The sequence below is a fragment of the Mastigoproctus giganteus genome, chromosome 4 (genome assembly GCF_048544385.1).
Source record: "Mastigoproctus giganteus isolate SK-2022 chromosome 4, ASM4854438v1, whole genome shotgun sequence".
NCBI lineage: Eukaryota > Metazoa > Arthropoda > Arachnida > Uropygi > Thelyphonidae > Mastigoproctus > Mastigoproctus giganteus.
The window spans coordinates 158,372,851-158,399,190 of NC_143578.1; the positions used below are offsets into that span (position 1 = coordinate 158,372,851).

At 36.7% G+C, this 26,340-nt stretch overlaps 1 protein-coding gene across 1 annotated transcript in view; it reads left to right on the forward strand.

Moving 5' to 3' along the window:
- Mfe2 (peroxisomal Multifunctional enzyme type 2) overlaps window positions 1–26,340 on the forward strand; it is a 741,845-nt gene that overhangs the window by 615,128 nt on the left and 100,377 nt on the right. The window contains exon 25 of the mRNA XM_090372984.1: window positions 2,602–2,730. Coding sequence (XP_090229110.1) covers window positions 2,602–2,730 — 129 coding nt within the window. The remainder of the gene's footprint in view (window positions 1–2,601; window positions 2,731–26,340) is intronic.

Genomic DNA, 26,340 nt, shown 5'->3' on the forward strand with positions numbered 1-26,340 from the left:
TGTATCCCAACCCTGTAGAAGCAGTCTCTCCTGTTAAGAAGCACAGACTTTCTCTCAACATGAATCATTGAGGAGGCTTCCATCCTGAATTGGGTTAATAATAGTTTCAGTTTACTTATTTTTATTTTGCCCCATAGTTTTGAGGAGAGCGTGAGGGTGTGTATGTAACTATTGAGGTTAATTATGATGGCACGTTTTTGGACTCAGCAGAGATTCCTTTGGATTGGAGAAGGGCCAAAGTATCACCAATACATAAAAGCAGTTCTAAGCGTGAAGTTAGTTACTGCAGACTGGTTAGTCTGATTTCCTTGTCCCTCCTCAAGATATTTCATAAAATTCATTCCTCCTTAAGAACAAGTGCAAATAAATATATTTGATATAATTTCGCTAGGATTATACTTTTATGAATTAATATATATTTCAATGCTTTGTAAACCTCTGTCTTAGACCAACAGTTGCAAATTTGAGTACTATAGCAGGCTAAAATAGAATAATGGTTCTGACTTGGTCATATCTGTTAATAATGGCAATGTAATGGAGAGTAAATCTAGAGCGAAAGAATTTATTTCGTTTAGTGAGGAAATACTTTTTTCCTACATGGTATAAATTCCCATTGCAGAATGGTGTTCTTATAAATGTTGAGGCACAAATTTGATCATTTGGCACTGCATCATATAATATTTGAAATTTTTGGCCAAGTTTTTTGTACTTTTCAGTATCATTTCTATCAATTTCCTTGTATGAAATTAGCAGAAACTATTGTGAAAAAGAAAGAATTAATGTACAGTAGAAAGAACTAATGTGTCAGGACCATTTCCCCAACCAAGTGGTCCGTGGTTGGGAAAATGGTCCTGAAAAACAAATTCTTACTACCAATTCATTGTCTGCAACTCCATCATTGGTGATGATGACAGGACAATCCAAGACAGATTCCCCAGAAAAGTCTTCAGTAGGCTAACATTTGAAAGCATACTGTATTGGTAAACAATCCTACTACTGTATCATACTAAATAGTGTATCTTGGTCATGAAATTTAATTTGGGGAAAGAAAAAAAAGTCTGCTTTTTCCTTTGTATTTTCTAATAAAAATTACAAAATCTGCTGTATTCAGAAAGCCTGTGGTTGTCCACTGTATATCCAATTCCTGTTGGACAAAAAGCATTTTACAACTTTATATCAGTTTATCATACTAACTGGTATATACACTCATGAGCCAAAATATTATGACCACTTGTCTCTACATGTGGACACATCCCACAGCACCCAATCTTGGATGCTGGGAGATGTGTCAACTTGTAGTTACTGACTGGTGCAGTATATATATAGTGACAGAACAGGTGTGCCTATCAGTTCATCAGTACAAAGCCCATGCAATGGAGAAAAGAAAGGACTGATGGAGTTTAAATGAGGAATGACTTGCAGTGCTAGCATGTCTGCAACTGCAGGCATCTCAGCTATTTGAAGACTGCTATAGTGAAGTTGTGGGAATAGTTTGAAGAGGGACACACAACCACCCAACATGTCAGGATGGTGAGACCACTCCTCTTTGTCTGTCGAGGTGAATGGCAATTGGTGTGTGCTATCCAACACAACAGTGGTGCACACAGAAACATTTCTGAGTGTGCTACCCAGTCAATGCTCTTTTGGATAGGCCTACAAAGTACACTACCTGTTCATATGTCCATGTTTACCTAATGTCATTGACACATCTACCTGTACTGGGCATGGGAGCAGTGTTCCTGGACATTGCACAACTGGTAAAGACTTAATTGCCTTGTCTGATGAATTAAGGTTTCAGCACCAGCATGTTGATGGATGCTTACGTATTCCTTGGTGAGATAGGTTATCTGAACAGCATTTTTAAATTGCGCATGTCTTTTTCAAAAAAAATATTGGTGCATATAGTGTATTAGGTGTTTAAATTGTAAAAGTTGATAAAAATGTAATTGTAACCTTAGTTTTGTTTTGTAATAAAATTATCTTAACTTGTGCTAGTATTATCAGCAGTCACATTACGAAAACTATACATTCTAGAAGAAAATCGAGGACATACTAGAAACCAGCATGCAAAATTGGTTTACTACTTACTTATAGTCAGTTAAATTTTCTTAATTTTAATTAGAAGGGTTTTAATATTGTTAACTGCCATCTGGTTGATGCGATGAATTTACATTAATCATAATACGCTCTGGATGAAAAATCTGGTTTGGTGAACACTGTGTGTTATTTCTAAACTCACGTAAATTGGAGTCTGCCACTGCCTAAATTCTTGAAATCAAGGATTTACTCTCTATTAATTTTTATTTCATTTTATATTCAGCAGTTTTATTTTTTTAAATTTCATTTTATATATTTTTAATTTGTTGAAAGCTACTATTTTTACTTTTGTTCAGCATTTTAACTGATAGACAATATCAAACATTATGGTTGATAATAGCCAATCTCTTCTGTTTTGGGCTGAATTGTATTTTTCCTTTATACATATTTGTTGCATTAAATACTCAGAGAAATACTGTGTATGAGATTGCACACTTTTTTATTACATTTTTAATACATTTTTATTATTTTTTATTTTTTTATTATTATTTCTTTATAATTCAGGCTTTTATGTCAGGAAAACTAAAAATCACCGGGGATGTCTTAGCTTCACAGAAATTACATGAACTTTGGGAACCTGAACAGTCTGATCCAGAACCCCCAATGCAGTTTTCACCATATGAGCACTCAGAAGTGAGTATATTTATACTTATTTGTGAAATCTGATTTTCATTTAATATTCTAATTTTTAAAATTTTAATAATTTTAATATTCTTATATAATTTCTAAATTGTATCAAATCTTAGCCTACCATTTCTGCCATCAGCCCATCTCTTCATGGTTTTGGGTGCCCCAGGAACACAACAATAACAATATGCAGACAACTAAGAGATATCACACTTTAGTTAATAATTTTTAATGCATATATACATTTTGAGGATCTTTCGATGCAGTCTCGACAAATTACTTCTATATACGACAGGTTCACAATTAATAGTAGATGTTTTTATATTTACAGTAGTTTCATAAATCATAATAATGACTAAAAGAGATGGTGTGCTTCCTGTAGGGAAATTGCTGTGTGCATCGTGTGAGTCTAAGGAACACATTCATACACACTATCTGCAGAATCACAATTCCTGAACTATGTAGGTAGTCACCTTCCAGAGTTTGGATCTACTTTAGCCAACTCAAAAATAACGCAAACATTGGAAAGGAAAAGTAGAAAATCAGCTGTGTAAAACAAAGAATAAGGTTAACCTATCAGTAGGCTACCTTATTCTTTGTTTTCTGTGGCTGATTTTTTGTTTTTCTTTTACAATGTTTGCATTATTTTTGAGTTCAAATATAGGCATCTCGGTCAAGATAGGTATGCAGCATTTTGCCTTCAGCCAATGGATGATATATGATTGGAACAAATTTATGTCATCTATTTCCACAACATTTTTGTTGTGGAAATGGATAATTTGAATAAATTCATTGAATAACTAAACATACAGGGTGGTTCACTACCAGTGCGACAAACTTTCAGGAGGTGTAGGGGGCACAAAGACGAATCGGAATCACATAGCATTGCAGGGTCCAAAATGCCTTCATCATGCGGTAGAGGACGTTGAACGGGAGGCTGCATGAACAGCGATCCTGCTGGAAGTCAGCATTTGCGAACCGTTTCTGTTGAAGAAACCAAGTAGCAAAAGTCCTGCGGAGTGGATAATCCGCAGGCTCCAATGATTGAACGCGTTGCAGATGGTATGAACTCATTTGGTTTGTTGACAGTATCCTCCATACAGTGGATTGGGAAATACCCAATTGTTGGCCTATTGCTCAAGTACTTGTACTCGGATTGCCTTCTGCAAGACGTAGGACATTCTCTTCATTGTCTGGCGTCCTTGTCGTTCGCTCTCGATTCATGGTACCTCTCGTGAAACAACCAGTCTCATGTAACCTTCTGTGCACACGTGTGAAAATTGTATGATGAGGAGCACGCCTGTGCGGGAAACGTTCCTGGTACAAGCACAGAGCGGCGTGCCCGTTACAGTCCGCAGCTCCATACGCGAGGTGCATGTAGGCCAGTTCAACGTTTAAATACTCGTCCATCCTACTGCCTCGGGAACCGGTTCGCAAATGCTGACTTCCAGCAGGATCGCTGTTCACGCGACCTCCCGTTCAACATCCTCTACCGCATGACGAAGGCATTTCGGACCCTGCAATGCTATGTGATTCCGATTCGCCTTTGTGCCCCCTACACCTCCTGCAAGTTTGTCGCACTGGTAGTGAATCACCCTGTACTGTTAGAGAAGGTAGACAGGTGATATGGGAAGGTTTTTTTTTTTTTTTTTTGTTGTTGATGTTCTGTAAGCTTGCTTTTTTTCATCATTTGCCATTACTAATACTAAAACATACTGTTGTATATCAATATCCAACTGGGCATGTACTGTTCTTTTACAGACATAATTAGCCACTAAACAAAATCAGACCAGGGTCAAAGGATCAGACCTATTATGAATGAAGAATTGTTACTAAAAATACCAGAAAACACGTAATTCTGAAAAAAAAAAAGTAAAAATGACAAATATTCTTTATGTATGGACATAGGCGATCGAACACATCTAGTTGGTTTGATACTGAAAATATATCAAGAAGATCACACAGACTTAGCTAAGCCAATATTTTCAAAAATAGACAAACCAAAAATGGGCAGACATAAATCTCCTGCATCTTGGAAACAGGAAAGAAACACCTACCAAATCTAAAGAATGCACACAATACTTCAGTGGAATTGATCAGGTCACAATATCTTGATGATATCAGTTATCTCCCCTAGCATTACAACCTTATAGGTATCTGCTTATAAGAAACAAATCTCATTCCCCAAATTCCTTTATCTGTGAAACATTATACCATGAATAGCAATGACATAGTATTAAATTCAGCATATGAATGATTAGCAGTTCTCATTACCTCCAAAATTTAATCCACATATTTGTCAACTTCAAACTTCATTACAAGTTGTTGCAACTTATGTAATATTTGCTGTAAAGCCAACATTTGGTCCCGAGTGTCAAGTCACTACATTATTTGACAAGTAATGTCAAATGATGTAGTAACTGAGTGATTACTGTGATTTATAGCAAGTTCCACATAGAATATGTTTCTGTAACTTCAAAGAAACTTTAGATAAATCTCTTTTTAATAAGGTCTAAGACAAAGAAATCAAATGGCTGACACTTTGCTTTCTCTACTAACATAAATTATAACTTCCAGATACTTGGTCACCAGGTTCCACCACTTTTTTCCTCCCCATCGCTGTAACCTGGGAAGAAAGTCTACACCCAAGGAAAAAAGGAGCAGTCATGGAACAATTGAACCCAGCTCATGTTGGGTTCAGACAGACAAAATGATCATTGCATTACCACTGTTAAAAGACAAAGGACTGATGCAAACAAAGAATTCCCCTGATAGATCAACTGATCAGTAAATTCTTACCCTTTGTAATACAAAAGTGCCTTAAGACTTCTGAAACACCTAAAATGATTCACAGATTGAAGCCAGGAGATTTGATTGACATTCAGAACTGTTTCCCAGTTCTACACTATCAAACTCACTCCACATGTGACTTCAAACTTTTCAAAATGGAATAGCACTATTTCCACAGAAGAAATAGTTCAAAAATTAAAAGATCAGAAAGTAACTCATTTCAGCAACTCTTCCAAGCACAGTAAAAATTTGAGCAGTCACAAACAGTATGAAGGGGGAGTAGCTGTACATGCCTCATTTGGATCAAAGGAGCACTCACAGAGTAACTGCACTTTTTTTATTATTACTATGTATCGGTTTATGCGGCTCCCATGAATCTATGCCACCTTTGCACTTAATGTGTGTTGATACCATACAGATAAAGGCCAATCAGTGTAGTGGCATAGGTGCCGTAGTGTAATGTTCATGTATACTTGCATGTATACCAATGCTAGTATAGTTAATAAATTTGGTGAGCTCGAAGTGCTAGTGAAGACATCAAAGGCATATATTGTTATATATTGTTAAGGCAGATATAGGCAGTGCAGAGTTGGAATTTGGGGAGTACAGTGTGTATAGATAGTAAGGGAGGAGGGGTTATGCTGTTATTAAAGAAACACATAAAATCTAAGGAAGTGCATCCAATTGATGTTGGTGGACAATGCAGTGTTGTGTCTGTTTGGTGTGAAATGAGCATTGAGAAAGGAAAATTGAGAGTAGGTGTGTGTTATAGGCCTAATGAATGTGATGAGTATAATGAGGAATTGTGCAGAGAAATTGAGTGGGCCAGTAAATCAGAATGTCTTATAATGGGAGATTTTAACTTTCCAGATGGAACTTGTGGTTGGTCACTTGCACACTAGCAAGACTTTTGTGGATTAATTGGACGACTGTTTTCTGCAGCAGCATGTTCAAGAGGCAACCAGAGGGAGTAATACTCTTGATCTGATTATCAGTAGTGATTCTTCATGCATTAAGAATCTGCAAATAAAGGAACCACTGGGTGACAGTGATCACAATGTATTGATGTGGGAATTATTTAAAGATGTAGCTGCCATCAAGGCTAAAGGGAAGGGCTTTTGCTTTCGTAAAGGTGACTACAGAGGTCACAGACAGTTTTTAAAGTCTGTACAGTGGGATCAACTGATGATGTTACCAACGGTGAATTCTAAATGGGAAGTCTTCGGGGACTTAATTTTGGAGGTTACAGGGCTTTTCATTCCAACTAAGAAATACTGTTCAAGGTTTAGGCCTAAATGGATGTCAAATGAATTAATGAGGCTAGTAGCAGAGAAGAAGAATGTATGGGATGCATATAAAGTATCAGGCGATACAGAAGCCTATGGCAGGTATAAACTAGTCTATAATCAAGTCACAAAGGAGGTTAGGCATATGAGAAATATTTGGCAAAGGAAGCAAAGAAAAACAGGAAGGAGTTCTTTACTTATGTAAACTCTAGAAGGTAAGGGATGAATCAGATTGGACCACTTAACATAGATGGGTTGGCTATTGATGATCATGCTCAGGTAGCTGATAAACTGAATGATTATTTTATATGATTATAAACTGAATGATTATGACTATTGATAAACTGAATGAGTTATTCAATCAGGGGAGTGCCAGAAGTTTATCAAATGCTAACGGAGTTAAGTGATTTTGTAATAACTGAGTGCAAAGTGGAGGAGAAATTGTTGAAGTTAAACATAAGGAAGGCACCTAGGGTCGATGGAATCTATCCAATTATATTAAAGGAGGTGGCAAAGGAAGTAAGCAAACCATTCGCCATAATTATGAGGGGTTCCTTGGACTCAGGGGTGTGGTCCCCATGGACTGGAGGTGTGCAGATGTATCACCAATTCACAAAGGAGTTCAAAAGGTGACACAACTAACTACATACCTGTTACTTTAACTTGTGTTGCAGAGAAAATAATGGAATCACTGGTTAAAGAAGCATTGCAGGATCATCTAGACAAGACTGCAGTAATAGTTTAAGACACAGCATGGGTTTTTCAAAGGGAGGTCTTGTCTGACCAATTTGATTGGTTACTATGATGTGGCAACAAAGGAACTGAATGCCAAAAATAATTTTGATATCATATACTTGGATTTCAGGAAAGATTTTGATATAATGTTGCACTTGGAAGACTGCTGTACAAATTGGAGAGGTATGGCATCAAGGGTAAGCTGCTACAATGGATAAAGAAACACATAAAATCTAAGGAAGTGCATCCAATTGATGTTGGTGGACAATGCAGTGTTGTGTCTGTCGGATGGTTGAGTGGAAACAACAGAGTGGTAATCAGTGGACGCTGCTCTTCATGGACAAATGTTATTAGTGAAGTTCCAGGGTTCGGTGTTGGGCCCATTGTTGTTTTGTATATTTATCAATGATATTGATGAAGGTATATCAGGTTTAATTGTCCAAGTTTGCAGATGATACAAAGGTTGGCAGGGTTGTTAACGAGAGTAATGACAGTATGCTACTCCAACTGGATCTAGATAAGTTGGGGAAAATGGGCTGAGAAGTGGCAACTGGAGTTTAACATTGACAAATGCAAAGTACTGCATATGGGTAGCAATAACCGAAGAGAAACATACCAACTGGGTGGTACTACACTCAGGGAAGTGGAAAGTGAAAAAGACCTGGGGATAATTGTGCAGCCAAATATGAAGTTCACTGAGCAGTGCAGACGGTTTGCCAGGGCAGGTCATGGAGTCTTGTCAATGATATAGAGGAATTTTGCTAGCTCGGACAGGGATGTGATAATCCTGTTATACATGGCAATGGTCAGGCCAGACCTGTACACAGTACTCTAGGTGTACAGATCTGGAGGCCTCATTTTAGGAAAGATGTAGAGTTGCTAGAACGAGTACAAAGAAGGGAAACAAGATTGGTGAGGGGAACAAAGGGGTGCTCTTACCAAGAAAGGCTTAAGTTCTGCAAATTGCAGCACATGGAGAGTAGCACCTGTGAAGTGATCAGATTGTGTCGCACAGTGATTTGCAACTAAAGAATTTGCACAAGTCAGTTTTGTGTTCCTGTGTGCACATTCAGCCTGAGTGTCCACCTCTTTCACAGTGTGTACAAATTTGATCCTGTGAATAGCAACTTCTGCAATGTGGCCATTCCGAAGGAAATGATTACACATCATGGTGAAATAATACCTTCCAAACTTACAAAAACAGTAGCCTATAAAAATATATATAATATATATATGAAATATATATATATATATATATATATAAAAACAGCTACCCCAGAGCAACGTATCAACTCTGTGGTACTACAGTGACAAGGTATAAGGTATGTTCGTGTCAAATGGCACCTGGGATTTCTCCCATCTCTGTGTGTGTTTCGCTGTATTGAGGACAGTATACTGTCAAGCCAGAGACTTGAAAGTGTGTGGGCTGTGTCTGTGCAGTGTAATATGTTGTGCCCATTGTTTATCTGGCTTATTGGCCGCCAGCCCCTATTGGGGCCCGACGTTGCCCATACCCTGCCACATGGAGGCTAGCCGGGTGTATCCAGTATCACAACAAATTGCTCTGGCAAGTCCTGCCACCTAGTTTCCTGGGATTTCAGTGGCTAGGACCTATTTTAAAAAAAAAAAAAAAATTGCGTTTGACAATAATGCTTAGTGGGATTGCTGGTTGGGGTTGAACGCTAAAGAGATGTGTTAAAGGCCAAATAGGTCGGGCAAAATTTTGATGTTATTAAATTTAGACATGTGAGGCTATACGCTAGATAAAAGCTAATAGTGTTAGTTGTCTTAGTTACTTGCTCTAGGTACATCATTTTCCTGGTACAGAAATCGTGAAAGGAAGTTTATACAGTATTTTTCACAAGAAGGTCCTCTCGTATATTGCAGTGATATTGCTGGTTTAATAAGTGCCTTAGGAGCTCCATCATATGTTCCTAGTGAATGGAGACACTCTTCTAAGACTAGTTTAAAAGGTGTTCTCTTGTATAATTGAGATAAGTACACATCTATGACAGTTGCTTTCAGTCTACTTAAAAGAAACTTATGACAATCTAAAGTTGCTTCTGGAAAAATTAAATATGAAGATCACGAATGGCAACTGTCGCAAACTTTCTGTATGTTGTTGGAGCAACAGGATGGGTACATTAAAATGCCATGCTTTATTTGTGAATGGGATAGCAGAGCTAAAGTGCTGCAATGGACAAAGAGGCAATGGCCTCGGAGGCACAATCTTACACTGGGGTCAAAAAATACTGTGCACCAAAGTTCGGTCAAGCCAGATAAAATACTTTTACGTCCACTGCATATCAAGTTAGGCATAATGAAGCAATTTTTTTTTAAAGCATTGAATAAGGCAACAGCTTTTAGTACCTTTGCAGTAAATTTCCTGGTTTATCTGATGCAAAACTTAAGGAGGGTATCTTCATTGGTCCCCAAATTAGAAAATTGGTTTTAGACGATCAATTTGAAACTACTATGACTGCTGTTGAAAGGGAAGCCTAGATTGCTTTGAAAAGTGTAATGGAAAACTTTCTAGGAAATCATAAATCACAGGATTATGAGAAAATTGTTCAAAATATGCTCAAAAAGCTTCGCAATTTAGGTTGCAATATGAGCACAAATTCTTTTTTTGCATGCCCATCTTGATTTTTCCCCCAAAAATCTTGCTCAGATGAATGAAGAACAAGGGGAGAGATTCCATCAGGTCATAAAGGAAATGGAGCAGAGGTACCAGGGAAGATGGAATACAAGCATGATGGCCAACTACTGCTGATGTTTAAAAAGTGAGAAACCTGGCACTGTACATAAAAGAAAAATTAATAAACATTCTAAATTGTGATGTATCTGGATGTGATAGAAAAAAATCAAAGTCTTATTTGAAATCACAGCAACATATTTCGGCAGTAGGAACTATTGAAATTCAAACCCCAGTGAACAAACTTAAATTTGTAAACTAGTGTAATCAGATCAAGAGTATTACTCCCTCTAGTTGCCTCCTGAACATGCTGCTGTAGAAAACAATCATCCATAAATCCAGAAAAGCCCTGCTAGTCTGTGAGTGACCAACCCATAAGTTCCAGTCAATATCTGGGAAATTAAAATCCCCCATTATAAGACTCTCTGATATACTGGCCCACTCTATTTCCATGTCTTCTTCTTCTTCCAGTCACATAGTTCCCTGAGGAGCTGTTCTGGCCACCAACAAAATTCTCCAATTGCATTGATCATATGCTATACGAGCAGCATTGCAAAATGTCACGTCCAAAAGTTCACTGATCCCATCCTTCCACCTAGTTGCAGATCTTCCTTTAACAGCAGATTTTGGAGTTGGTTTTGTTGTGGTATCTGTGGCATCAGATAATGTGGTGGTATGCCATTGTCTACCACATGGCCGATTTTGAAAGGGGCTGGCTTTAATCATAGGAAGAGTCATCGTTCATCCCATGAGATGCTCTTGAAGAGGAAAGGTGACTACAGCAGAGCCCCAATTAGTGCAGAAGGCTAATTACAACTGGCTTTCGTCCGATTTCCAGAGGTCGTCTATGTATATAAATGGATATACATGTATATTATTCATTATATTCACACCAGTGGTTATTATATCTACAGTAATGAATTTATTCATAAGGTGGTGCTATTATCCCTCTTCTTCCCTCTTCGATGTCCAATTAATGTCCAATATTTCTAATTAATTATGTCAAATATATTTTAAAGTAATTTTCTCCCAAACCATAAAGAATGCAACATTTCCTTACCATAAACATATTTTCATGCTGATTCGCAGTCTTAACCCCCAATGAATAAATTTCTGACGTTTTAAAATATTCGTTCCTGTACAGTATTTCAAATTTACTCTCCTTTCATATGGGGCATTAGCTGCTGCATAATCTTCTGTATTCTTCAGACGTGCTAACCGTTAAACTGTTATTTTAATCTTAGAGCTTAAATATTTACCACACAGATATAAAATATGTGTCTAATGAATCCTCTGTACCTCTTCTTTTGTATGGTAACATGTATTTTCAATTTTTTATGCTTTAACCACCAAATTTTAATATAACTGAGAGCACATTTTAAAACAGCCACTACACGCAGCCACCAACACACACTCCTACTCTCAATTTTGCTTTCCCTGTGCTTATGTCACACCAAACTGACTCGACACTGCACTGCACTTTCCAGCCATGTCGACTGGCTGTACTTCCTTGGATTTTATGTGTTTCTTTATTAATAGCATAACCCCTCCTCCCTTCCTATCCTTCCTGTACACATTGTACTCCCCAAATTCCATTTCTGCATTCCTTACATCTGTGTTTTGACCAACACCTCAAATTCATCATTTATTTATCAAACTCCTAGCACTGGTGTGCACTCAAGTATACATGCACCTGTTCCTCTTCTTAGCTACCCTAACACAGCCCATGTGTTTACTTGTACCGCAGTGACTCTCAGCAGCCGCTGAAATCCAGTTTTCCGCATCTTGTTTTCCAGGCTGCTGCTCATTCCAATAGAAGCAGTGCAAGAATCACTTTCACCTCTGCCAGCGGCTACTGTTAATCTATTTTTCTGTGATTCCCCCCAATCTAGCTGTTTTCCGACCCACCTAACACTGCCTGATAGCATCAGCAAATATCCATCTAATTGAATCTATACTTAGTAAGTATACTTCCAGACATGTCCTTAGCAAATTCACCATGGAAAACATTTATTATTAGACACAGATCACTTGGAACAATTTGTAAAGGATGCCCCCCCCCAAGTTTGAGCATTTTACAGTTATTCATGTAGCTCACTCAGCTCAAGTCTCTTATTACACATATATTGACATTTCACAGATTGGCATTAAAGCACTTTGTAGTCCTTTCTAACTCCAACTTTTAACAGCAACTCTCATTTGCAGTGTCCGGAGCCTTATCTCCAGACTCTGTCATTAGCAAAACTTATGCCTTTCTTTGTAAGAGCAACCCTTTGTTCCATTCACTAATCTTGTTGCCCTTCTCTGTACTCGTTCCAGCAGCTCTGCGTCCTTCTTGTCAGGTCTATTCTCCCGCAGTGTAATATATGGTGATTCTCAAAGTGCAATACATGCAGTTTAATGTCAACTTCCACCAAACCAATTTTTAAAAAATAATTCAGTTTTTTTAGCATAACTTAAGAAGAAACAACAGGAAGTTAGGATTTTTTTTGGTTACAGTACATTCTGGAATTAACTCTGAAATAAAATAAACACATCAATTCTACAGCCTAAAATGCAGTAATCCCCAGGTTGCCCTTTGAATACCATACACATATTAATAAGCAAATGGGTAGATAGTAATGGCAGAAAATTTATTATGCCTTGCCATCTTACTACTAGGGCAATTTCAGTAGTCAAACACCCTGTGGAGGTGACAGTGATCTCTCCCTTCTGATTGTGGCTGCTAGCACCTCTTTCCACATGCTTACCCAGACAATTTTCTGCCATTGATCTTCCTATCTTCTATTCTCCTTGCCCTCCCCATAGGAGGTAGAATAAAACCCATGTGGGCATAATCACTTTCTTCTGATAACTACATTGTAATGGCAAATGTTATCTCTGTTTTAGGTTATCATTGTGGAAAATTGTCCGGGCTGACTTTGAATTCCTTCCAACATCTGGTTTGACATTGCTGCAGTAAGACAGAAATATATTACTGATGCAATAATATACATCACAGAAAATATTGTCCATGGAGTTTCCATTATAATTCCAAAACATTTACCCTATTTCCACTATTCAGCAGCACAAGACACAAAACAAAGGCCCGGGGTTATTCCAACAATATTCTTCCACAGCTAATCTCAGAGTCTTTAGACATGCATGCACCAATGTGTGTTGCATTTGATGCCTGAGCCTAAAGGAATCGGGGATCTGTTTTACTTTTTCTATTTAACCAATTGTCCACCCTTAAGGTGGTCTGGGACAAAATCAGGAAAATGAAATGAAAATACAAATTGCACCCTTCATCAATGCTGCACATAATGGTTGCACATCATTATATTCAGTTTAGATGTGCTATTGCAGATTCTACTGTAATAGCCAGTGCCCTTCAGGAGACTTTTTCTAACGTTCCTGCAAGATCATCTTACTCCTAAGTGTTCCTGAAATACTGACATTCAATTTCTGATCAAGGTGGCTCAACCTCACAGTGGACTATATTCCATAAACCAATTCAAAGTAGCATCTCTTACCAATGCGAATACTGTTCAACCAGATGATGTTTGATGATGTTTAATCATTTCATTCACTGTGAAATAACTAAACAGTTTCCACCAAAAACTATGGATCTACTCTTGTATATAATAGAATCTTTCTTGTGTATGGCAACCATCCTTTCCTTTGTCAAACAAGGGAAGGATCCTAACATTCCAACTAACTCTCGTCCTGGCCGCCTCTGTAGCCAGGTGGGCAGGAGCAGCAGTGCATAGCACACGCTTCTTGATTAGACCGGGGTTCGAGCCCGTGACTACCAAATACGAAGGATGCGGAAAGGTTAGGGAATGACCACCGTATATCCTCGGAGCAATATGGCCTTAGTTGCTAATGCTCCTAAAAACCAAATAAACAAACAAAAACAAAACTCTCATCCTATCTCTCTGAATGCTTGTTTGTACAAAAGCCTGGAGAGAATAGTCGATGCTTATTATATTGTATTTATAAGAAAATTACCTCTTAAACATACAGTGGGCTTTGGAGGGAACAGGTCCACTTTTGATGGTTTAATTAAGTTGAAAACATCTATCCAAGATGCATTTCTCAAACTATAGCATCTGCTGTCTGTTCTTTGATATGAAAACATATGGGAAGCGATAAATCACATTGGTCCACTAGATATGAATAGTTTAACACTTGAAACCTGCTCAGGTTGCTTGAAAACTGAATAGGTATTTTGCATCTGCCTTCACACATTAGGAATTTTTGGAAAGTGGATGAGAAATTGTTGAGGCTTAATGTAAAAGTGGCACCTGATGTAATAGTTATAGTAGTAATAGTATTCACCATATAGTGTATGGAAGCCACAGGCTTTTGTTGCCCTGGCCAAAAAAAAAAAGTAAATAAGAAAATACAAATTATGTGCTATCCCTCCTCACATATTTAATTATAAATAAATAAATAAATTTTCTGTTTATACTCCGGGACGATCAAATGGTCAGAGAAATTCACAAGATAGACAGAATACAAGAAACAATACCGTATTCAGCAGTCACGGGCTTGAACCTCGGTCACTCAAGGCACGTGTACTTATGTATCCGCACGCCTGACCACTAGGCTATGGAATTATCTAGTTGACCTTTGAATTTACTCAAACTGTCACCCTCAACTACTTGCAAAGGCAACTTCCAGCAATTAATGACTAGGCTAAACCTCTTCCCTTGTAATTTGAATTTATAATCCCTAGTTCTGGAATTCTTTATAGAGTGACTTCTTACTTTATGTGATTTTAAAATAACCTGCGCGAACCATATTTATGGAAAGTGCCGCGAAAGGTGTAGTACATACCCAAACAGATAATCAACCTTGACTAAGCAGGTTTATACATGGTCATCGTAAAAGGTGTCCATGATTTCCCTTTTAATTATCTTTGGAAATATTTGATGAATTGCTGTGATCGTAGCAGCAAACAGTGTGGTAACTCACTAAGTTTTATTTGACACCTCAACAATGACCTTGGCTGTGCCGTGAGTGTGCACAGAATGACTCCTACGTGCACCACCTCAGTCAGTTCAAGTAAGATGGCCAGCAAGAAGTCACAGTTGGTGTTAGTCTTGGCCACCAAGAAGTTGTGACCTGACACCATTAGACCTTTTCTTGCAGGAGAAAAAAGTAATAGTTATAGTAGTAATAGTTTAACACTTATTACTTAAAGAACATCATTTACACAGAAAAGATTCGCGATCTGCACCATTTCCAGCATAACGGCTGCAGTAACAACCATTACGCCAGAAATTAACAACCAGATACCTCTGTTTTAAAGACTTCAAGTTCCATATACCGATTTCAAACCAATCATCCATAAAGCATGTTACAGTAGTTGGTCAACAATCTGGAGAGGTTATCCAAGGAACAAACTTTACCGAATAAAACCAGATCCGAAGCTGTGGCTCTCCAGCTTTCAGAAAAGCAGACGAGAAGAAGTAATTCTGGAAAGGCTAAGAATTGGGCATACCCGACTCGCACACTTCTATCTATTAACGAATAACAGCACTCCTCAATGCACATCATGTCATGTACAACTGACTATTGGGCGCCTGTAGCCAGGTGGGCAGGCTTCTTGATTAGACCAGGGTTCGAGCCCGAGACCACCAGATGCGATGCAGAAAGGTCAGGGAATGACCACCGGAGCAATATGGCCTTAGTTGCTAATGCTCCTAAAAACCAAATAACAACAACTGACTATTCATCATTTATTAGTGGACTGTCCTCATCTTCTCAGTATCTGCTCAAACAGCTTTAAATCATATGCTAATGCACAGGCTTCACTAACATTATTTCAGATTCTTGGAGATGACCCTAATAAAACAGAACTGTTTGCCTTCCTAAATAACATAGGAATATACCATGAAATATAACAGGTATTACAATAAAGTTAGTATTTCCTATTAACCATTAGAAAGACACAATATGGCCCTAGCAGCTTATGTGTTGTTAAATTTCATGACAACAACAACAATGCTGGAAATGACTGAGCACACATGGACAGTGCTTGGACAGTGCTCATATTGAAACATACTAAAGTATGAAGTAAAACTGGAGATATTCCTGTAGATATTAACAAATAAATCAATTGCTGTAAGTATTTGCATTGTTATTATCATGGAATCATGGACACCTTTTTTGATGACCCTGTATTGGGGAAAAAATGCCTGATCGCACTTATATTTCCATTGCTGAAAAGACTGCGCTTGGCTTTAAGATGGCAAAAGATAAGTTAACACTTCTGTTTGGTGCTAATATGGAGGGTCATAAACTGAAACCTGTGTGCAAAGGTTACATGCCCATGTACTAGTCCTCAAACCCTAAAGGGTGGATGACTGCTGTTATTTTCAGACATTATCTTGGATCTCAGTTACGACCAGAAATGGAAGTGTATTGCAAGGCAGAAGGAATTACATTCAACATCTTACTTATTCTTGATAATGCCACAAGTTTGCCACCCAGTATTGTTGATGTCTCTTCCAATATCAAGCTTGTTTTTTTTACTGGAAAATACAACTGTAATACTATGGATCAACATGTGATCAGTATTTAAGCCCCTTCTGGCTGATCTAATTACAAGACCGACCACGAACAGATGAGAATACGACAATATTGGTGAGCCTTCACTATAAAAGATGCTTTTAAATTCATTGATGCTGCAAGGTGTAAAGTTCCACATGACTGTATTCAAAGGTCATGGCATAAGTTATTTCCAGATCTTAGCAACTCCTTCAAAGCACTGATACCGATTAAGATTATGCACTAACTAAAGAAAAATGCTTGAAACACACTAAAAAAAATTGGGCTCACTGAAGTGGAGGCAGCTGATAGCTTTGATTGAATTCATTTGCCTCATCAAGAATTTTAAAATTAAGACCTGTTTGTACTGGAGCAGCATCACATTCAAAAGGATGAGGCAGCAGCAAGTGAAAGCCCAGAGTTAAAGACGAACAGATCCTGACAGTGAAAGAAATACTGAAATCATATCTTATAGATCAGGGGTGGTCAACAAGTCAATCACGACGAATTTTAAATATATATATATAATAGATTAGTCAAAATCTAAATATTATTATTATGCACCCCACTGCATACGCTTATTAAAATCCATTGAAGCACATGACTACTCTTGTTGCCACGCAGCCACTAAGCTTGTCTAGTGAAAATTCAAGCAGTTACATTGTGGAGAGCATAGTGTAAGCGTCGAATTCTTATTTAGCTTACTTAATATTAATAACTGGACAGTACTTGTACGTTAATTTAATAACCTTTGATTTAAAATGAATACTACAAAAAATAGTAAAAAGTATCATTTTCATCAAAGAGTAAAACGTATCATTTAATGATAAAAGAAACATGTTTGATTTGCAATGCTTCTTTGGCTATACCCAAAAAAAGGAAATTTAGAAAGGCATTTCAACGCACTCCATGGTAAATACCAATCCAATTTTCTGCCTAATAGTGACCTTAGAAAAAATAAATTAAAGGAACTTAAAATCCAGATTATTCGCACAACAAAATTTATTCGTGACACTGAATTTACACTCTAAAGCAGTAAATGTAGCATTATTTAAAGTGAGTCATCTTCTTGCAAAAAATGCAAACCATTTTCTGATGGAAAATTCATCAAAGATGTATTTTTAGAAATAACAGATTCTTAGAAAGAACAAAAATAAAATTAAAAGTGCTCTTCAAAATCTGCAATTATCTCGAAATATTGTGATGCGACACATCGAAAAAAATGAGTAAAAATGTGAGCGAACAATTGCGTGCTCATATTCCTAATTGTGTGTCATTTTCTTTACAACTGGATGAATCTACAGACATCAATGATACAGCTAAATTGCTCGTTTTTGTTCGTATGGTTTTTGATGATTCTACCACTAGAGAAGAACTGCTGGGTATGGTTTCGTTAAAAGAAAGAACTAGAGGTCTTGATATATTTAACGCATTCAAAAATTTTATTGAAAAAATTAAATTACCACTATTTAAGCTCGTATCAATAACAATAGATGGAACTGAACCAATGACAGAGTATCTTAATGGATTCATCGCATTGTGCCAAAAGGATGATGAATTCCCAGATTTTTAGAGTTCCCACTGTATCATCCAGAAACAAGTGTTAGCCAGCAAAAGATTAAATACTAAAAGTATTATGGACATAGCTTTCAAAATCGTGAATTCCCTCAGAGGACAATCTCTGCAAAGGAGACTTTTCAAAATGCAACTCGATGAAAATGAACCAGATATGATATTACACACAGATGTGAGGTGGCTGAGTCGGAGTAAGTTTCTACAGAGATTTCGAAATTTGCTGAATGAAATTAAAAAATTAGTTGATCAAAGAGGAGATGATTATTTAGTAGCTACAAGATACGGAGTGGTTGTGTGATCTGGCTTTTTTGGCAAATTTCACCAGTAAATTAAGTGATCTGAATTTGGAATTACAAGGAAAAAATAAAAATGTAGGTGACATGATTAGTAGTATTTCTGCCTATAAATATCAATTTTTGATAAAGGCTAAGGATCTAAAAGAAAAAAAAATTCGATCATTTTGCAAATATGCAAGTTCATTTGCAAAAATATCCTGTTTTTGAATTTAATAGTGAGAAATGTTTCTGAAATTGAGAAAAAAGTTGTGGATGATTTTGAAACCAGATTCAGCGATTTTAAAACAATTGAAGACATTGTTCAATATATTTCTTATCCAGAAATTGCAGAAAAAATTGCTGAGATTTTTCACACGGAGAAAATATTACTTGAAAATGAAATTATTACATTACAAAACGATATCTTCCTAAATGCCAGGTGATTAGAAAAAGACTTTTGTAAATATGTTTGCCGAGAAAAGTAACCAAATGTCAAAAAATGCAGTGAACTTTTAAATTCCTGTTTTGGTTCCACATATCTATGCGGATCGGCCTTTTCGTATTTGAAACAAACAGAGACGAAGAATTGTTCTACTCTTACGGACTTGCATACAAAAGATTCTTTACGGTTGGCCTTATCACAGTATATCCCCGATTTTGAAAGCATGGCAGATGACATTAAGACACAAACTTCACATAAATTAAAAAAAGGTTTGAATTTAAAACAAGAATTCTGAATTGTATTTAATTTTAAAATTTATAAACAACATTTTTCAATATGTGTTGATTAACTTTTTTAACCATTGTGCAATTAAATTCTTGAGATGGTAGATCGTGGCACATTTTGAAGAAAAAAAGTAGATTGCATCACAGATTAAGTTGGCCACCCCTGTTATAGATGAAGGCCTAAATCTGTTAGCTGATGTTAGCTAATCTTGAACGAAGCTCTAATGTGCAACATAAAGTTACACTAGTACTTGGTTGCTACTATGAGTCGTTGCATGGGAAGAGGCAATGTGCAAAGAAACTAATTCTGGATTTCTTTTTCAAGCACTCAAGTAAACAGTCAAGTGAACCCTCCACCTCCATGGTTAGCTTAACGTAACCCACCTATCTGGTTCGAATCTGAGGGAATGGAATCCGACCATGACGATCCCTCTTATCAATCTGCCTAAGGCCATCAGCCTCCACCCCAATCTCTCTCTCTCTCTCTCTTCTCTCAATTGTTTTAGTGAAAATACTTTTTCTTACTGTACAAAAAAAAAAAAAAACTAAATAAATCAATAAAGATGAATGAATCCCATTTATTGCTCATTTTCTTTAGAGTGCCCAGTCTTCTAACCAAAGAAAATAAATGGTACATACCAATAGGGATAACTTAGCTAGATGTGAAAGTTACTGTCATAGGCCTATTATTGCATTTTTTAGTGATTGTTTACATTACGTGTGAATTTAAATTGCACGAGATGTTCTGGAACATAACACTTGTGTAAATTAAGAAGTCACTGTGACAGTGAAAATTCTACCTTCATTCATTTTACTAACCCCCTCTCAGAGCCTTATAAACCTCAATCAGGTCATGTCTATATCCCACGTAAGCAGTCTTTCCCCATACGGCCACCCTTTTGCCAATCTCACCATGCTATCTTACAATTGCCTTGTACAATGAGATTATGATCACCCTGTCTACAGAATGAGGCAGCCAGTCGATAAATCATCAATAGGTGACCATGGGCTTCCCTGGCTGCCTGTTTACGTTGCTCAGAAATCTACATGTATTCATAAATCCCTTTCTTCCTCTACTGTTTATTTCATCTCCACCAAGTGTATAATTTATTTTTAGGTTGCTATTCCCGAAGTGTAAGACTGCATTTGACTGCATTAAAACATAGCTGCCACTTTTTGACTATTCTTGCAGCCTGTCCAAGTCATCCTGAAAGAAAATTGCTTGGCACTGATCACTAATGACTACCAATCTTTATGGCTCTATCCTTCGTCGATGTCATTTATGAAAATCAAAAGCAACAGTTTTCCAATAATCGATCCTTTGGAGCTCCACTCTTGATGTAGTAGTAGAGGCATGTGATGCAAGAAAGCAAGCTTATGTAGCATTAGCCAAAAAAAAACAACCATTTCACACATCTATTTCCTCTAAAATTTTGTCCAGTTCCTCCTTGAATATATTTAAGCTATCGCCTTCCACAATGTCAGATGGCAGTTTGTTTCAGCAATCAACTACCTCCTGGCTAAAGGCAAATTTCCACATATCTATTCTAGAACTGTCTTTCCTCAATTTGAATTTATGCTCCCTCAGGTTTCGTAATCTGAGCAAGAGGAAGAATCCCACCAGAATTGAGCCTGCTCAATCCATTCTAGGCCTTATACACCTCAATCAGGTCACCTGGTGCCTGGTCTCCAGAGGCTGCAATTTGCAGAACTTAAGCCTTTCTTGGTAAGAGGACCCCCCCTTCATTCCCCCTCACCAATCTTGTTGCCCTTCTCTGTATTCATTCAAGCAATTCCAGCAATTCTACATACTTCCTAAAATGGGGCCTCCAGATCTGTGCACAGTACTCATGGTGTGGCCTGACCATTGCCTTATACAAAGTAATAATCACCTATTTTTCCCTCCTAGCAAAATTCCTATATATCATTGACAATACCCCTTGACCTACTCTAGCAGCCTGTCTCCACTGCTCAGGAAACTTCGTATCTGACTGCACAATTACTCCCAGGTCTTTTTCATTCCCTCCCACCCTAAGTGTAGTACCACACAGTTGGTACGTTTCTCTGAGGTTTCTTCTACCCATATGCAGTACTTTGCATTTGTCAATGTTAAACTTCAGTTACCACTTCTCAACCCACGTGCCCAACTTTTCTAGATTCTGCTGCAATAGCACACTGCCATTACTATCATTAAAAACCCTGCCAACCTTTGTATCATCTGCAGACTTCGATATTAAGCCTAATATACAAAACAACAGTGGCCCAACACCAAACCCTGGGGGACCGCACTAATAACATTAGTCCATGAAGAGCATCATCCATTGATTACCACTCTGTCTTCTCCCACTCAACCAATATTTTATCTATTGTAGCAGCTTGCCCTTAATACCATACTGCTTCAATTTGCATACGATGCCAGAAAGCAAGCTTATGTAGCATCAGCCAAAAAAAAAAAAAAAAAAACACTCCCATTTTACCCCACTGTTTGTTCCAAATACCTGTCCAGCTCAGCCTTAAATTTATTTAGGCTATGAACTTCCACAACAAAAGATGGAAGTCTGTTCCACCAATCAACCACCTGCTGGCTAAAGGCAAATTTCTGCACATCTATTTTACAACTGTCTTTCCTCAATATGCAGGATGACTCTGTACATTGTCAAGAATGAGCAAGATTTTGAATGTTATGTTCTTCTTCAGGCAATATCTTTTTGTTTCGACACAATGTTTTTGTTAGCCCTATTATGTCAGCCATTTATTGGCATTACTGTAGACAGTTTTTCTGTAGCAGGGGTGGGGAAACGTCTGGCTTGCTAACGTGTGCAATCTGGCCGTGGTCATTTTCAAAATATATATAATAAATAGCCCACCAAAAAATATGTCATGAAATTATGTTTATTGTAATTTTTATTATATTTACTGTTATTAAATTCTTTTTAACATTTTGATTGTGTGATGTCTGTGAATCATTTGAATTTGTGCCATATTATTAGCCATATGGTGCAAAGAGGCCAAAGGCTTATCTGCACCAGCAAAAAAAAATTCCCTGAGAGAGAGAGAGAGAGAGAGAGAGAGAGAGAGAGAGAGAGAGAGAGAGAGAGAGAGAGAGAGAGAGAGAGAGAGAGAGAATGATGATAACCAGCTCAGGACCCTGAGTGTGCCAAGTCCATACTCACCAGATGTGAGCCCCTGGGTTAATATATGTTACGACTTGAGTAAGGACTAGTGTTGCCAAATGGTAAGCAAGCATAGCTTCTTGGCAATGCTGGTAAGCAGGCATAGACTTCCACGCAGCCAATAGTAGTTCCTGGACTCTCAACTCTCCATAATGTGATTGCAGTGCAAACATATCGTGCATTTCAACGGCAAATGTCAATGACCGATAAAAGTAAATAACTTAGAAAGGATTTGCTATTTTATTTTTACGAAGGTATTTATTGAAACCTATTGCAATTCATAATTGAAAATCAAAGATTATTAAGGTTTTATAAAATCTTTGAAATTATAACCATTTTTGATTTTATTTATTTATTTTTTTTTTTTTGTCTATGAATATGTTTCGTAAAGGTTATTTTTTTTTTTTATTAGGATGGCTACAACATATAAACAGAGAAAGCTAGATTTGGAACATCGCTTGCATCTTTCAAGAAAATTGGACAAATGACTATTTGTTTATAGAGAGAAATAATAAACCAGTGTGTTTAATCTGTTTAGACATAATTTCGGTTAACAAAGAATATAACATCATAAGCCACTGTACAACTAAACACTCTAATTATGACACGTTTATGAGACAAGAAAGGTTTATAAAAACTGAATATTTAAAAAAGTAGTTGACGTTATTTTTAAGGAGTTCAAAATTTTTTTGGAGGGTGAATTTGTTAAACACTGTATGCTAACTGCAGTGGAAACAATATGCCCCAAAAATAAAAAGAAATTTGAAAACATGAACTTATTGCAACAAACATTAACAACACTAATTGATAAAATGTCAGCCAATGTAAAACAGTCCTTACAACAAAAAATTTCTGATTTTGATTATTATTCGTTGGCTTTTGATGAAAGCACTGATTTGACGGATCTCAACTATCTACTTTTATTAGAGTAATGGATAGAAATTTTAATTTAGCAGAAGAACTGTTATCGCTTACTCATCTTAACAACAACAATAGGCAAAAACATATTTACTAAGATAAAAGAAGTTATGCTAGAATAAAAATTTGAATAACAGTACTTAATTGGAATATCCACCGATGGCACCAGATCTATGGCACCAGAACAAGGGCACTTTTTGGCATATTTGAAACTGGAAAAATTATGAAAGTTTATATGCTGAAAAAATTTATTTTTCAGTGCATAATTCACCAAGGAGGTCTATGTTCAAAATAGTTAATACTGAAAATGTGATGAATGTTTGCAGTAAAATGCATGAATGAAATTAAATCAAAATCCACACCTGGTCATCATGAATTTATGGAATTCCTGAAAGTCATTGAATCAGAGTATTCCAATTTGACTTATTGCGCAGTTGGATGGCTGTCATAGGGAGCAATGTTAAAAAGATTTCATGAATTGAAAAGCAAGGTCAAACTGTTCAGAGATCTCGAAACCCCATTTCGAGCTAAGTGATGAAGTGTGGATTATTGTTGTTGTTTGTTATTTGGTTTTTAGGAGCATTAGCAACTAAGGCCATATTGCTCCGAGGATATGCGGTGGTCATTCCCTGACCTTTCTGCATCCTCCATATTTGGTGGTCATGGGCTCGAACCCCAGTCTAATCAAGAAGTGTATGCTATGCACTGCTGCTCCTGCCCACTTGGCTACAGAGGCACCAGAGTGGATCTGTGATTTGGGATTTTCAGTGAATATCACTGCTCATCTGAATGAATTAAATGCAAAATTGCAAAAAGAAAATCAAATAATAACCAAACTATACGGGGCTGTGCAAGCATTCAAAAAGAAATTGCTACTGTGGCAAAACCAATTTAATAATAATAATTTTTTCAACTTCCTTTGAAAAATATGTATGAAAAACAAAAATTTATCAATATTTTGAAAAATTTTCATCAAGAGTTCGAAGATTCATTGATTTTGCTGATAAAGAGACATTCTTTGAAATATTTTCATCACTATTCAATATCCCAGATGTTAACAAAATTCCGGATAAATATCAAATGGAAATATTGGAAATGTAAGGGAAAAAAATTTTTTTTAAATTAAAATTTTGGAATTATCTCAACAAGAATTTTATCGAAATTTGAACCGAGAAGAATTTCCACAGATGATAAATAATGCAAAGAAAATTCTTCATTATTTGGAAGATACAGATGTGAATGAAAAACTGTTCACATACAGATACAGATGTGAACAATTTTTTTTGAAAATGACATAAAATCCAAGAACAGGTCCCGAAATTCTGAAGTAAATTTAGAAAATACTCTGTACATTGCTATCAATCCAGATATCATTTCACTGATAAAAAATAAACAGTATCAAATCTCATTAAATATTATAAATATAAAATATTGCAATTTTTTTACTGGAATTGTAATTGTATTTTGTTACTATAATTGTATTTTTAAAATTTATCTTGAATTTATATTTTGTTTTTCTTATTAATTTCATTAATAAGAAAATATAATTATTTTGTTAATAATAAAATAAATAATTTTATTATAATTAATGTCACTTTCATTTAATATCATTAGTCTCTACATGAGTAATAATGCTCTCTTATCCCCCTTGAAATCTGACAATCTGTTGATAACATCACCAATTGTTATTGATCCCAGCAAATACACCCTGGTTCTGGTCCACCTATCTTTATTACAAAAAAATTTTGTCTCCCAATAAAACTAGATTACCTTCAACAAAAACAGTTTTTGCACTTGACTATTCTTTTCTGGGACCCAAATCACATCACTTGGCAGGTCACAAGATACTTCATTCCCTGACAAGCTCCCAGTTATATTTGTTTCTAGGGCAAGCACTCGTTTCTTCAGTGACTCAAATTCTTTTCGTAATGCACAAAGTTCTAATTTGAGATTGGGACACTCCTTCCTGTGTAAAGAAAAGAAAATCATCAGTTGAGCTAGGTTAGTCTACTAGACCAACCTTTGGTGGATGGGATCAATCCAATTATATTAAGGGAATCAGCAAAGGTGGTAAGCAAATGTTTAGCCATAATTATGAGAGCATCTTTGATTTCACTGGAGGTCACAGAGGGGGGTATCAAAGGAAGAGAAATGAGTAATTGCAGACTTGTTAACTTGACTTCAGTTCTGGGAAAATAATGGAATTTCTGCTAAAAGAAGTAATGCACCATCTAGACAGGAATACAATTATATTGTGGTCACGGCATGGATTTGTTAAGGTGAAGTCTTGTCTGACCAATTTGATTTGATATTCTGATGCAGTAACCAAGGATTATTTTTTTTATTGCATCCAGGATGCAAAAAAAAAAAATTTTTCCATCACATTCTTAGATTTTAGAAAGGCTGTTAATACTGTTGCACATAAATGACTGCTTATATAAATTAGAGCAATGTAGCATTAAGGGCAGATTACCATTATGGATAAAGCGATGATTAAGTGAAAAAATCAGAGTTTTCATCAATTGATAGTGCTCTTCATGGACTAGTGTTATTAGTGGAGTCCCTAGAGTTCACTGCTAGGCCCATCATTGTTTCCAGTATTTATTAATGATATTGATGAAGTTATATCCTGCTTAATGTCTAAGTTTACAGATGATACAAAGGCTGACAGATGGTTAATGACAGTAATCAGAATATGCTACTGCAACAAGATCTAGATAAATTGGATATATGGCTTGAGAAGTGGCAGATGCGAGGTACTTCATATGGTTAGTAGTAATCCAGATTAAGGTACAAACTTTGTGGTAGTGAATGAAAGAGATCTGGGGGAGGGGATATTTGTACAGTCGGATATGAAGTTCTCTGAACATTACAGACAGGTTGCCAAGAATGGGGTTTGTCAG